This window comes from Prosopis cineraria, unplaced genomic scaffold, assembly GCF_029017545.1.
Source record: "Prosopis cineraria cultivar Desert tree isolate PC_DT_omini unplaced genomic scaffold, ASM2901754v1 PC13, whole genome shotgun sequence".
NCBI classification, from domain to species: Eukaryota; Viridiplantae; Streptophyta; class Magnoliopsida; order Fabales; family Fabaceae; genus Prosopis; species Prosopis cineraria.
In genome coordinates this window covers 5,477,031-5,490,245 of record NW_026555344.1, presented here as the reverse complement: position 1 = coordinate 5,490,245, position 13,215 = coordinate 5,477,031, and the positions used below count along the sequence as shown (strand labels likewise).

The 13,215-nt window shown below is 31.4% G+C and overlaps 1 protein-coding gene across 1 annotated transcript; it reads left to right on the top strand.

Moving 5' to 3' along the window:
• Positions 1–585: 585 nt before the first annotated feature.
• Positions 586–3,541, top strand: LOC129290955 (fructan 6-exohydrolase-like). The gene is made up of 6 exons (XM_054928015.1): positions 586–681; positions 1,576–1,612; positions 2,471–2,543; positions 2,966–3,019; positions 3,095–3,188; positions 3,356–3,541. The coding sequence occupies exons 1-6, from the start codon at positions 586–588 to the stop codon at positions 3,539–3,541; spliced, it is 540 nt and encodes a 179-aa protein (XP_054783990.1).
• Positions 3,542–13,215: the final 9,674 nt, after the last annotated feature.

The window sequence follows — 13,215 nt, the reverse complement described above, 5'->3', positions numbered from 1 at the left end:
CGATGGTCACGTCAAACCAGAAATTATTTTGGGTTTTGGGCTTTTGGCTCATCTCTTCATAACTTATTGTCGGCTTAATTAAATGAGCAAATCGCAACGTAGTTGGGATTCGTCAGTTCCGATCCATTTGCATTCTCCCACGGCACCAACATTACATATATAACTCTGTCGTCTCCCTGCATCCTCCACATCCAACCCACTTTCTCTCTCACAGTCTCGATCTCCTCTGCCAATTAAATCAGTTGCATTTTCTCTTTCACCTGCCTTCTCCTTAGTCGTCCTTTCTCAAGTGATTTTTTATGGGTTTTCTTGTTATATCTTTTGATATCCGAGATTTTTGCAATTTTTATTCCTATTGAAACGAAGACAACGTGATGGCATTCTTGATTCTTTTGATTTTCTTCTCCACCATCTTCTTTTTCTTTCTTTCTTCTTTAGCCGAGGGCTACTATTACTTCTTTTTTGATTTTGTGATTTTTATTATAGTTTTGCTTGGTTTTTCCTCCAACCCTAGCTAGACCGGTCGGTTCTAAAGATTTTTTGAATCGGGTTGAAGCCAAAAGCACCCTCTATATATATTCGGCCATGGGCACTGGAATGTGGGAATGTCCTGGTTGTTATCCAGTTTTGACAAAGTCCCGATTTGGAGACTGGTCCCTCTGCAGACAAACCTTATGTCAGGCATGTCCGTATGGTTACTCTAGATTATCTTAAAGCTTGATTATACTATCTCACTGTGAGGTATGATGGAAAAAAGGATAGGCTTATCTCGGATGCCTCTGGATTTCTAAAATATTGACTCTGTCATGAGGAATGATTATGGAAAATATTATGCCTCCAAGACGCTTTTTTGATGATGCAAAGGAGGCATAATATTTTCCATAATCATACCTCATGACAGATTCAATATTTTGGAATCCAGAGGCATCCAAGATGAGCTTATCCTTCTTTGCATTGTACCTCCCAGTGAGATAATAATCAAGTTTTAGTTCATCCAGACTAACCTTACGGACATGCTTAACATAAGATTTGTCTGGAGAGGCACCAACTCCATATAGAGACTTTGGCAAATTAAAATTGGATAAAAATCAAGACACTCCCACATTCCAGCGCCTATGAGAATCCCAGCGTCTGTGTAGCAGAAGGGTGCCGCAGTAGAAGGTAGCTAACTGGGACCGTTTGGTTTGCTTGTGTTTACTTCAAAAGACTTGAAAGAATACAGTACTGGTGTCTTCTTCAGAATCATCAGATACCAAAGCAAACCTTTCGTCCTCTTCTATATATAGCGACCAAAGCTGGTTTGTCCTCATCGTCTTTTACAAGTTTGTATCAATCTGTTAACTTCCAATAATTATCTCACATTCAGATGCAAAACTTTGACGGGCCTTCGTTGAATCATAAATATTATGATCTCACTAATTATGGCACCTTTCTTGATGTCGACCTTTATGAGAATCTCTCACGCTTAAAAGCTTGGTAAGTTACACTAACAACTTCATTCATTGTTATATTATTGTTTTCAAAAGTTTAAGGTCATCGGCTTATATATACACGCTCGCTTATGCTTTTTTGCAGATTGATCACTCAGTAATGGAGAGTTTTGGAGGAGAAGGTAGGGTGATCATCGCGGCCGGCCAGAGTTTACCCCACATTTGGCAATCAAGGATAAGCTAGGCACAACTCTATGTATTTTTTATTTTTTTTAATACAACACTCTAATTGAATGCTTGGAGCGTGAAGAAGGCAGAGACCTAATGGAAACTGTAATGAGCATAAAAAAGTGAGATCCAATTCTAAAATTCAAGCTAAACATTTTTCAAGTTTTTTTCGACGTTATTTCCCCACCAAGTATTAAGACATTTTGAACTCATCAATTCCAATGTTCTCTGTAGTAGTGGCACGAAAGGTATTTTAGTTAGAAGAATATTTTTTAATTGCATACATAAAAAGACCATAATCTTTAAATTGAATTTCACTATTATTTCATGATCTTGAATTATGCCACGTCCTTATTTATAAATTTCCCTCAATTATTCCATAGTTTCATCTTAGGGGAATGAGTTCCTTCCTTCTTTCTTAATTACCAAGGAGAATAACACTTTTTTTTGACAATTAAAGGAAAAAAGTTTATTATTCTTAATTTATTCCTGTGCAAGCGAAGTAATTTCAAATTAAGCACATACAATCCTTTTAAAAGTTTCCTTCAATAAGACCAAGTGTGAAAGGAATATGGACCCTCTCTCCTTCGTCCCAAAATGAAATAGGATCAGCTTAAAGGACGTTTGACAAGGAATGATGAAACAAGCAATAGAGCCTTTCATTCTTAAAATAGGAACGCTGAGCCTAAGTGCACTATTAAATGAAAGTCCGATCCAAAGCAGGTCGATTTATTATAATTTACAACTCAAGATTTATTATAACTTAAAATAGAAATAATTTTCGTCTTGCTTTTTGTGATTGTGACCGACAGTGATCACATGGGTGATGGGATTAGCTCAAAATTTACAAGTAGAAGGTGGAGTGGGCCCCTTTGGTTTGCTCATGTTTGCTTCCAAAGACCTGAAAGAATACGGGCTAGGAGCCTCTAATGTGCCTTTTTTTAATATTTCTTGTAATGTCCCAATTTCTCAATTTTATTTTTTATTTTTCTTTGAATCATTGGTTTTTACATAAAATAAGAGACATTTGAATATTTTGATGTCTCAAAATGGTGAAGATTTGTATTTTTTTATTTTTTAAAGAAAAATATCACAAATACACCCTTTTATTTTAGAAAAATCATAAAAAATACAAATCTTTACCATTTTGAGATATCAAGATATCCAAATGTCTCTTATTTTATGTAGAAGCAATGATCCAAAGAAAAATAAAAAATGAAATTGAAAAGTTGAGATATTACAAGGGGTATTAGAGAAGGGCACATTAGAGACCCCTAGCCTAAAGAATACACTGCTGTCTTCTTCAGAATCTTCACATACCAACGCAAACCTTTGGTCCTCTTCTGTAGCGACCAAAGCAGGTTTGTCCTCGTCCTCATTACAAGCCTTGTATCAATTTGTTAATAACTTCGTCAGAAGATGCAAAACTTTGGCAGGTCTTCGTTGAATCAAAAAGATTATGATCTCACCACTTATGGCACCTTTCTTGACGTCGGCCCTTCTTATGAGAATCTATCGCTTAGAAGCTTGGTAAGTTGCATGCGCTATTAAATTCATTCATTGTTATAGAAAATAATAATGAGTGTTTTCGAAAGTTTAAGGTCTCATCAACTTACAATAATCATGTTTTCGAAATCTTTGAGTATTTGTACCCGTAATTATCTCGGCTTGTCCTTATCAAGTGTGCTTTTTGGCAGATTGATCACTCCGTAGTGGAGAGTTTTGGTGGAGAAGGCAGGGCGGTCATCGCGGCCAGAGTTTACCCCACTTTGGCAATCAACGATGAGGCACAGCTCTATGTTTTCAATTATGGTGCTGCTGATGTCAAGATCACAAGATTGAGTGCTTGGAGTATGAAGAAGGCACACATTAATGGAGACTGAGCACAGAAAAGTGGGATCCAATTCTAAATTTTTTGGAATGAATATTCGATGTGACGAAGTTTCACTTAAGTTTGTATTGTCTAAAAGGTTTTAATGTTATATTTTTTCTATCAAAAGGCAAAGAATTGATCATTAATGTTTGTATCCATCATTTCAAGTTATCCTGTCAAATTTAATGGCCTTTCCAACAAACATCGGTAATGTAGGCATTCGATTAATCTTTCTGTACATGTGCCATGCAATGGCAATGGCAGCATTGACAGCATAAAATATAAAAACTGGGACATATAATGTGGTACAGATAGAGGAATGTGTTTCGTTCCAATTAATAATGGAGTTGTTCTTTAATTTCTCGAAAATTTTTCATTCTTTATTGTCATTGCTACCTTACCTAAATCATTGATTGTCATTTTCTCTTTCTACTTCAAAATATGCACTTTCTAGTTATACATACATACATATATATACATATATATATATATATATATACATACATATATAAGTAATATTTTTCATTTTAAAAAGTAATTAAGATTCAATGACAAGATTTTAAAAAGTAATATTTTTCATAGAGTTAATCTTATATATATATATATATATATAAGATTCAATAACAAACTATCCTAATGACAACGTCACCTTCTATCCTCCCTCCTTTAAAAAATGTCTTGGACATGCATGTTTGTGTGTGTACTTGGGTATGTGTCTTATTTTTCCAATGAGAAAGGGCTAGTTAGGGGTAAAAATTTTTTTAAAAAATAATATTTAGATATCAATGATTTTTTGTTTTTGTGGCAATTATATTTGATTACACTTCCTCTAGTCTTTCATATAGGATGAGCATCCTTTTAAACCAATTCACAAATATTTAGAATATCATCTAATTGAACTTTAGGTTCAGTAATCATAAACTCATTAATTTATTATGCAAATTTTTCCTTCAATTTTTGAAAACGGTACAATCTTTCCCTTTCCATTAACAAAAGTTAACTTTAACTATTAGTTGATCATAAAATTATAATAAAGGATTCAAAAATTACAGATAAGGACCCAAAAACTCACAGAAAAGGACCAAAGATTTTTAAGTTCTTGTCTATCATTTTTTGATCAATTAACGGTCAAAGTTAATTTTTGTAATGAAATGAATATATAGAGATAAATCCATATATATGAGTTTGTTACCCGTGACATCTGTGTTGGAGCTGGAGGAATCGGATTTCAGGGATTGAACGCAGAGATCATAATGAGGGGTTTATTTACAGGTTTTCTCTATTAGGTTCTTACAGTGGCTTGGTGATATTATATAAGGAGATTATGGCGATGATAACAATGATTATTTGTGTTTGATATTTCAGGTTCTTCATGTTTGTTTCAGACTAACAGAGAAGATGAAGAATAATAAGGGAAGTGATCGGCATGGCAATTGTACGTGTTGCACTAGGGTAGAGAGAATATTTATTTTAATGATTATTGTCTCCATATTACATTTATCCTTTTACCTCTATTAAATGTTGGGAAGCTTGTTAAATGTCAAATTAGTTTTTTTAAGTATGAATATTTATAAAAGATAAAATTAAAAATTTGTTAAATTTTTAGACAAAGTGAATGAAACTTTATGTTTTCCTTGATTCCAATAAAAATGCTATAAGTGACTTATAATATACTTCCTCCAATCCAAAATATAAGACATTTTTAACTATAATTCAAATATTAATAAACTTCAATTACATCCCTGGTTTCAATTAAAAATATTATAAGTTTTTCTTTTTACCCTTTTCTCCAACTGTCAATAATAAATTAAATGAAAGAGATAATATTTTTTTAAATTAAGTATTATAACATGAGAAAGTGTGATCCTCCTTGTAGACTAATAAAGTTTTATCTATCATGAAGAGTAAGAAAAATGTCATAAATACTATTCCTCCCGTTTAAAAATGTAAGGTATTTTTAACCGAATCTCACCCCTCAATAAAGTATATCTTTTCATATTCACCCCTATTAAACACCCTACAATAAATATAAAATCATTATCAATGAGAATACTTTTAAAAAAAGGCAATAATTACATCTCGAAAGATTAAAAATGTCTTACACTTTTTAACATCCAATTCTTTAAAAAATGTCTTATATTTTTTAACAGAGGGAGTATACGACAAACCAAATTAATAACTACAAGAGTAAAATCTGAAAAAAAAATTTTAAAACCTATCAAATGTCTTATTTTTTGAACCAAGAAGAGCAAAAAAAAAAATTTATAATTTAGCCCGGAAGGAGTATGACCGAACGGAGTATTTCTCATAATGGAATGGTGGTAGGCCTTTTCTTGTTTGAACCATAGAGGAAGCGGACAAATACAATACTGAAATTGGATCTTCTTATTAATAATAATGGAAATTATTATTGCTTAAATTAAATGTCATCATTACCTCTCCCAAACATTAAATACCATTTTCTTTTTCTTAAAAACTTCCCCTTCCAACTCAATTTATAACGCATTTTTGACATAATTGCACATATTAATAAAGTTCATTAATTATAATTTACAATCATAATTTTTTTTAAATTTCCATTAATAAGAGAGAGGGGAAAATTATATAAAAAATTAAATAATAAGGGGTAATATTGAAATAATTATCATTAATGAAAATTATTTTTTTAAACGTTTTATATTTTGAGATATCAAATCATCTTAAAAAATTATTGTAAACTGAAACTGAAGGAGTATTTCCAATACCATTTGTTCTTGTTTATAGGAACTATTTTAGAAGAATTAAATGATTTCACATTTTTTATTATAGCAATAAAAATAAGTTTTGATGACATTAATAGAGATTATTTCCCATGAGAGTATGGCTCTTCTAACAAAATTACTACTTACATAAAGGCTTAGATTTAGTGTCCGTTTGAATTTCAATTTACATTTGGTAAAAGTATATTTGAGAGATCCAACTATTTGTTAGATTTGCTGAAAGCACATCTCAGACATGGTTTGGATGTAATTTTAAGAGTTATCCAATAGGCCCTTAAATCCCCCCCTTAAACCTTTATGATTATCAAAATCGTCACTCAACTTGTGTAGAAAGGGGTCCGGTTTCCCTACTCATCATAAGGATAAGCACCATGATGCTCATCTTGTGATGAGATCTAAATCATCCAAATTAAAATTTGCATGATCCCGATTTAAAATATTATTATATATTTTTATTTTATATATATTAAAATTATAAAAATTATAAAATAATTTTAATAAATTTTTTTATTTTTAATCCGATTTAAATTTAATTTGAAGGGTTCAATTTAATATCAAAATTTTTTATAAGTTTTATATATTGACTATCTAAATATATTCTACACAGTCCATATTTAATATGATATTAATCTTTATTGTACATAATACATTTGAATAATCAATATATATCAATTATAAAAATTTTAATATTAAATTAAACCCTCTAAATTAAATATAGACCATATTAAAAATAAAAAATTTATAAAAATTATTTCATAATTTTTATAAATTTTTATTTTAAAAATATAATATATATTAATACTTTAAATTTCGACCACAGGTGATGAACAGGGAAACCAATTCTTGCAGAAACACCTCCCTTCCCAACTCACTCAAACTCATCTGTAATTGGATTAGTCACGTTTCAATCTCATAAACTTGATCTACCGTTCAAAACGAGTCATAATATAAAGATAAGTCTAGCGTGAGTTTTTAGCACAGAACTTGGCAACTTGACTCCACCTTTCTCAAAATGAACTAAGAAATTGATTTGTTTAATTCCATCTAAAATTCTTAATTGTTTACAAAAATAAAAACAAAAAACAAAAAGGAAAATATAGTACTTTCATACATAAATTAAAATAGGTGGTAAAAAAAATATAAAAATATGAAAATTATTACAAAATAATAAAAATCGTTAAGTAAACCACTATATTAGTAGTTTATTTTCAAAATATAATCTTACAAAATTTTTAAGATTATGTAAATCTTATTTTCTAACTTTTCTTCCCCTTTCAAATATGTGACAAAAATTATCATTAAATAGTTAAAAAATTATCTTTAAAAGATTTTTTTACTATAAGATCTGGAAAAAAAATTAAAATAATTTAAATCCAACTCATCATCTTAAAAAATCCTGGCCACTTTTTCATTTTTATGTCATGATAGGGTTCGAATGATTGAGAGTAAAAAAAAAAAATGGTTGCAGGGAATAACAAACACGAAGCAAGTCTAAGTAGAATTAGAGTTGGGAATAAAGGTTAGGCCTGAAAGTCCTGTTTAGATAAGGGTTGAAGCTTGAAAAATTAGTGATTTTTTTTGGAAAATCAAGCTTTCTAGGCCCAGCCTTGATAGGCCCTGAAAAAAAGAATTCGGGCTCGGGCGGTTCTCCAAGCCCTATTCCCACTACTACAAAATAAGATTACAAAAGTTCTTTTTTTAGCTTTAGGGAGTGCTTCAAAAGCACTCATGTATCTAGCACTCCGAAATATACGGTAGCACTTTACAAAATGCTCCTGTATGTTTAGATGTAGGAGCACTTTTTCCCAAGCACTCCCGTATATGTAAGAATAAAATTTGGCCTCGGGAGCACATACAGGAGCGCTCTTGAAATGAGCGCTCCTGTATATTCACATATAAGAGCACTCATTTTAAGAGCGCTCCTGTATGTCAATGTACAAGAGCGCTCATACTCTTGAAATGAGCGCTCTTGTAGAGCTGACATACGAAAGCAATCATTTCAAGAGCGCTCTCGTATGTCAATATACGGGAGGGCTCATATAATGAGCGCTCTTGTAAGCCATTTTTATTTTTTTTAATCTAAATCTTCTAAATTTCTCTCTTTACATTTCTTTAAAAATGACTAATCCTAATATAAAAAACTGATCCAGAAACAATATCAATATAAAAATTTATATACAAAGAAAGAACTTGAAATTAAAACAACAATTTCAATTTCCTAACTAGCTAGTTTAATTTCTAACAAGCCTAATAAATAAAACTATTAGTATTTTTCTAATATTGAAATCTAACTTCCTATCACAAATAGCCAATAATGCATTCTGACTACTCTTTAATTAAATCTTCAATTTGCTCCATATAATCCAATTCTCAAATGTGCTCTATAATCCCGAAATATGACATCATCATATAAATTAGGTTCTTGTCTTTAAAATTAGAGACATGCATTGATTGAGCTACAAGCATTACACTACTATTTTTCATAGTGCTTTGTGCATCTTGGCTTTTCATATAAAATATAAAATCATTAATTACATAACCTGTATAAGAAAATACTTCAAATCCGGGACCCTTAGCCAAAAACCTCAACCTTTCTGATTGGTGGGACTCCTCAAAGATGTGAGCTCTAAACCAATATGTAAAATGCTGGTTGTGATATGTTGCTAGCCAAGTTTCATTCTTACCCTTGTTTTGAATCTTTGCCTTGTGTTCTTTGACATATGGCTAAACTTTCTCAATGTTGTGTAAAACATACAAGTGAACTTGCTGCCATTGTGTCTTGTCTATGCTAATGAGTTTCTTCCTAATGATTCCACCATGTTCACCTATGATGTCCTTTGTGTACTTTGGCAACCCAATGGCATCCATATTATAGAGATATCTAGTGCATAATTCAACTGCTTCTTCCACAATATACCTCTCAACAATACACCCTTCAAGCCAACTTTGATTTTTTACATATCCTTTTAATACCTTTAAGTAATGCTCTACTGGGTACATCCATTTCAAATAAGCAGAGCCACATAACTTTGTCTCTCTAATCAAATGAAATGATAAATGAATCATGATGTCAAAGAACGAAGGCAAAAAATACATTTCAAGCTCGTTTAGAATCTTAGCTATTTCATGTTATAGCTTTGGCAATTTCTCCAGGTCAAGCACCTTGCTACAAATTTCCTTAAAGAAGAAACAAAATCTAGTAATCGTGGCTTGCACCTTCTTCAACAAAATGGATCATATACCCACTAGTAACAAATTTTTCATGATGATATGATAATCATGAGTCTTGAGACCTACTAGTTTGAGGTCTTTCATGGATACGAGGCTACTTACATTTGAAGAATATCCTTTTGATACTTTAACTTCATGCAAGAATTCACAGAAAGCCAATTTTTCCTTTCTAGACAAGGTGTGAGCTGCTGGAGGTAAAAAAGTGTATTTTCCCTTCCTCTTTAGTGCCAATTCTTCTCTTAACCCCATACTAATCAAATCCATCCTTGCATTAATACCGTCCTTACTCTTTCCTGAAATGTAGAGTAACGTGCCAACAAGACCGTCACAAACATTCTTTTCAATATGCATCGTGTCTAGGAAATGCTTACATCTAGGGTCTTTTAGTATGACAGTTTAAAGAATATTGACTTCTTTTTCCAACCATTCTTAATAATCTTACTTGCAAATGATTTTCTAAATTCAATATTCAAATCTTTAACCTTTTCAAAGAGTTGCTCACCGATTAATGGTAAAGGAACTCTACCCTTCTCTGGGTGGCCATTGAAGGCTTTCTTCAATCGTTGGTAATGATGTGTTTGTGGCAAAAATTGTCAATGTCTAATAAAGATGTTCTTCTTACAATGTTCTAATTGTACAAGTATGCTCCTCACAAATTGGACATGTATCTCACCCTTTAATACTATATCTTGACAAACTGCCATAAGTAGGAAATTCATTTATGGTGCCAAATAACATTGCTCGTAGGATGAAATATTCTTCTCTATACCTATCATAAACCTCCACACCTGTCTCCCATAATATCTTTAGATCGTCAATCAACAAAGCTAAGTACACATCTATATCATTTCCTGGTTGTTGAGGCCCAAAAATCAACAATGACAGTATCATATACTTATGCTTCATGCACAATGCTGGAGCGAGATTATAGATCATCAAAATGATCGACCATATACCATGAGTACTACTTTGCATGCCATGAGGGTTCATTTCGTTAGTGGCTAATGTAAGACACAGGTTTCTATCTTCTATCCCAAACTCAGGGTACATAAGATCAAACTTTTTTCATTGAGGAGAATCTACAGGGTGCCGTAACTTGCCATCTTTAATTCTCTCATCAGCATACCATGTTAAGTGTTTAGCATCTTCTGCAATGCTGTATAGGTATATAAATCTTGGTATGATTGAAAAATACCATAACACCTTTGTCAGACTACATCCATTTTTCTTGTATCATGATGCATCGCATTTTAAACACATCTAAGGTTGAATACTCTCTCTGAAAGAGGACACAATCATTTAGACATGCATGTATCTTCTTATAGCTCATCCTAATAAAACAGAGCACTTTTTTAGCCTTATAAGTATTAGGTGAAAGCTCATTGTATTCTGGCAACATCTCATATAAGAGTTTAAGCAAATCCGTGAAACTCTTGTCGCTTCATCCATTTGCTGCTTTTAGGTTGTACAATTTCAAAATAACTAATAGTTTTGTAAATTTCTTACAACTGGGGTGCAATGATTTATTAGAATCACTCTTTAACCTCTCAAACATTTCAGGATAGTCCCTAAGATCCTCTTCAATCATATCAATCATTTCTTCAAGATGATCAACATTATATGTCCCACTATCACGATCAAATGCTGAGTAGCTCACACTATCCCTCCAATCATTTAGATTATTTCTTGTCTCCCCATGCATGGTCCAACAAGTATAGGTTGGATCAATCTCATTACATATCAAATGATCTTTCAATTCTATTGGCCTTACTCTTTTTACAGTAACATTTTAAACAAGGACATATGACTCCACGAGAGTCTTGATCATGATAAAATGCAAACTTAATAAACTCATCCACACCATCCCAATATTCTCTAGACAGTCAATTAGCCAACATCCACTTACGATCCATATCACTATTGTAGTCATAAAAATTGAAGAAAAAAAGACTTAGAATTTTAAAAAAAATTGACAGAGTCCTCCCTAAAAGTAGAACATCCCAAATAATCAAATTCAATAATATAGCATATCAATTCATCTAGATAAAAATTGTGAAGTATAATGTAACTAAAATCCATCAAACAATATCGCAATTTATCTTTAATTTATCTATCAGCTTAAAACAATTATTGTATTAAACAAAGAATACTAATTTAAGTATATTAGAACATTTAACAAATACAATAAAAAAAATTAAAGCAGGAGTATCCTCTCTCAGATTTCAACCTCCTAATCTTCAATAATAACTACATTCAAATAAACTAAAATTGAAATGAGAATAATATAATGTCATAGCAAATTAATCATGATGACAAATTACTATTATCACACCTAGCCTCTACTGTCATTATCACACGTGTCTAATTAGTGTGTGTTATTTCAAGATAAAGATTAACTAATATGAATCTAAAGCAACATAAAAAATTAACTATCAATAAAGTTTATCTATATATTATTAATCCTAAATTATTCACATAATATATATATATATAAGTATTTATTTATTTAAAAAAACCTTAGTATTGGTAGCGTGCAGCTTGAAGTGAGAGGTGAGAGGCGATTGATGGCAACATGAGCGGCGAAGGGAAGTGTTTTAGCAAGGGGGACCAATAATGTATCGGCATTTAGATCTAGGAGATGAAGCAATGAGCTACAAGAGACAAAGATTGGTAGTTTTCGGCTAGTTACCGACGCCCTTAGTCAGATCGAAAGTTTTCGGCCAATTCATTGATGACTTGAAGGATTTCAACTGAGTTTTCGGTAGGCTGTGCGAGAGATCAGCATGACTGTGTGTGAGGGAGAACGATAAAAATTTTGAAGAAATATGTTGTGCGTGAGAGAATGCTAGCTTCAATAGGTTTAAAAAAGTTTTTTTAAAACCTTTTGGAGTGCTCATTAACTGAGCGCTTTAAAAGGTTTAAATTTTAATTTTTTTATTTTTATGTTTTAGAGTGCTCAATACATAAGCGCTTCGAAACTATGAACCTTTAAGAGTGTTCTTTCTATGAGTGCTCCTAAAAGGTCATGAATTTTTTTTTTTTTAAAAATTTTTTCTAAAACATTTCAGAATGCTTCGAAATCTTTAAGCTTTAGTTATATAAGTGCTCCTAAAGAGTGTTGTAATTTTTTTTATATTTAATATAGGAGTGCTTAGATTAACGCTCCTAAAAGTTTTTTAAATTTTTTTCTTACATATTTCAGAGCGCACTAGTTAAGAGTGCTTCGAAACATATAAGCTTTAGAAGTGCTCATATAAAGAGCGTTCCTAAATATTATTTTATTTTTTTATTTTTTTATATTTAATATAAGAGTGCTCTTTTTAAGAGCGCTCCTAAATATGAAAACTTTTTTAGAAACTTTTTTAAAATTTTAAAATTTTATTTTTTAAGAGCGCTCTTTAAAATGAGCGCTCCTATAAATTACCATACCATAGCGCTTAAGATTAAAAAACGCTCTGGTAGATTTCGTTTCAATTTTGTAGCTCTTTTTCTATAAGCACTTCAAAAAACACACTCTCAAAGATATTTTTTGCAATAGTGTCCCCAAAAGATTGATGATTTTTTAAGTATTGTGTTATCAAAATAATTGATGTTGGTTCTTTTGCTATTTATTTTAACACAATATTGATAGATTTTTAATTAATTTCTTAAACACGATTACTTTGTAAGGTCTATTTTTAGTTTTGATTAATGT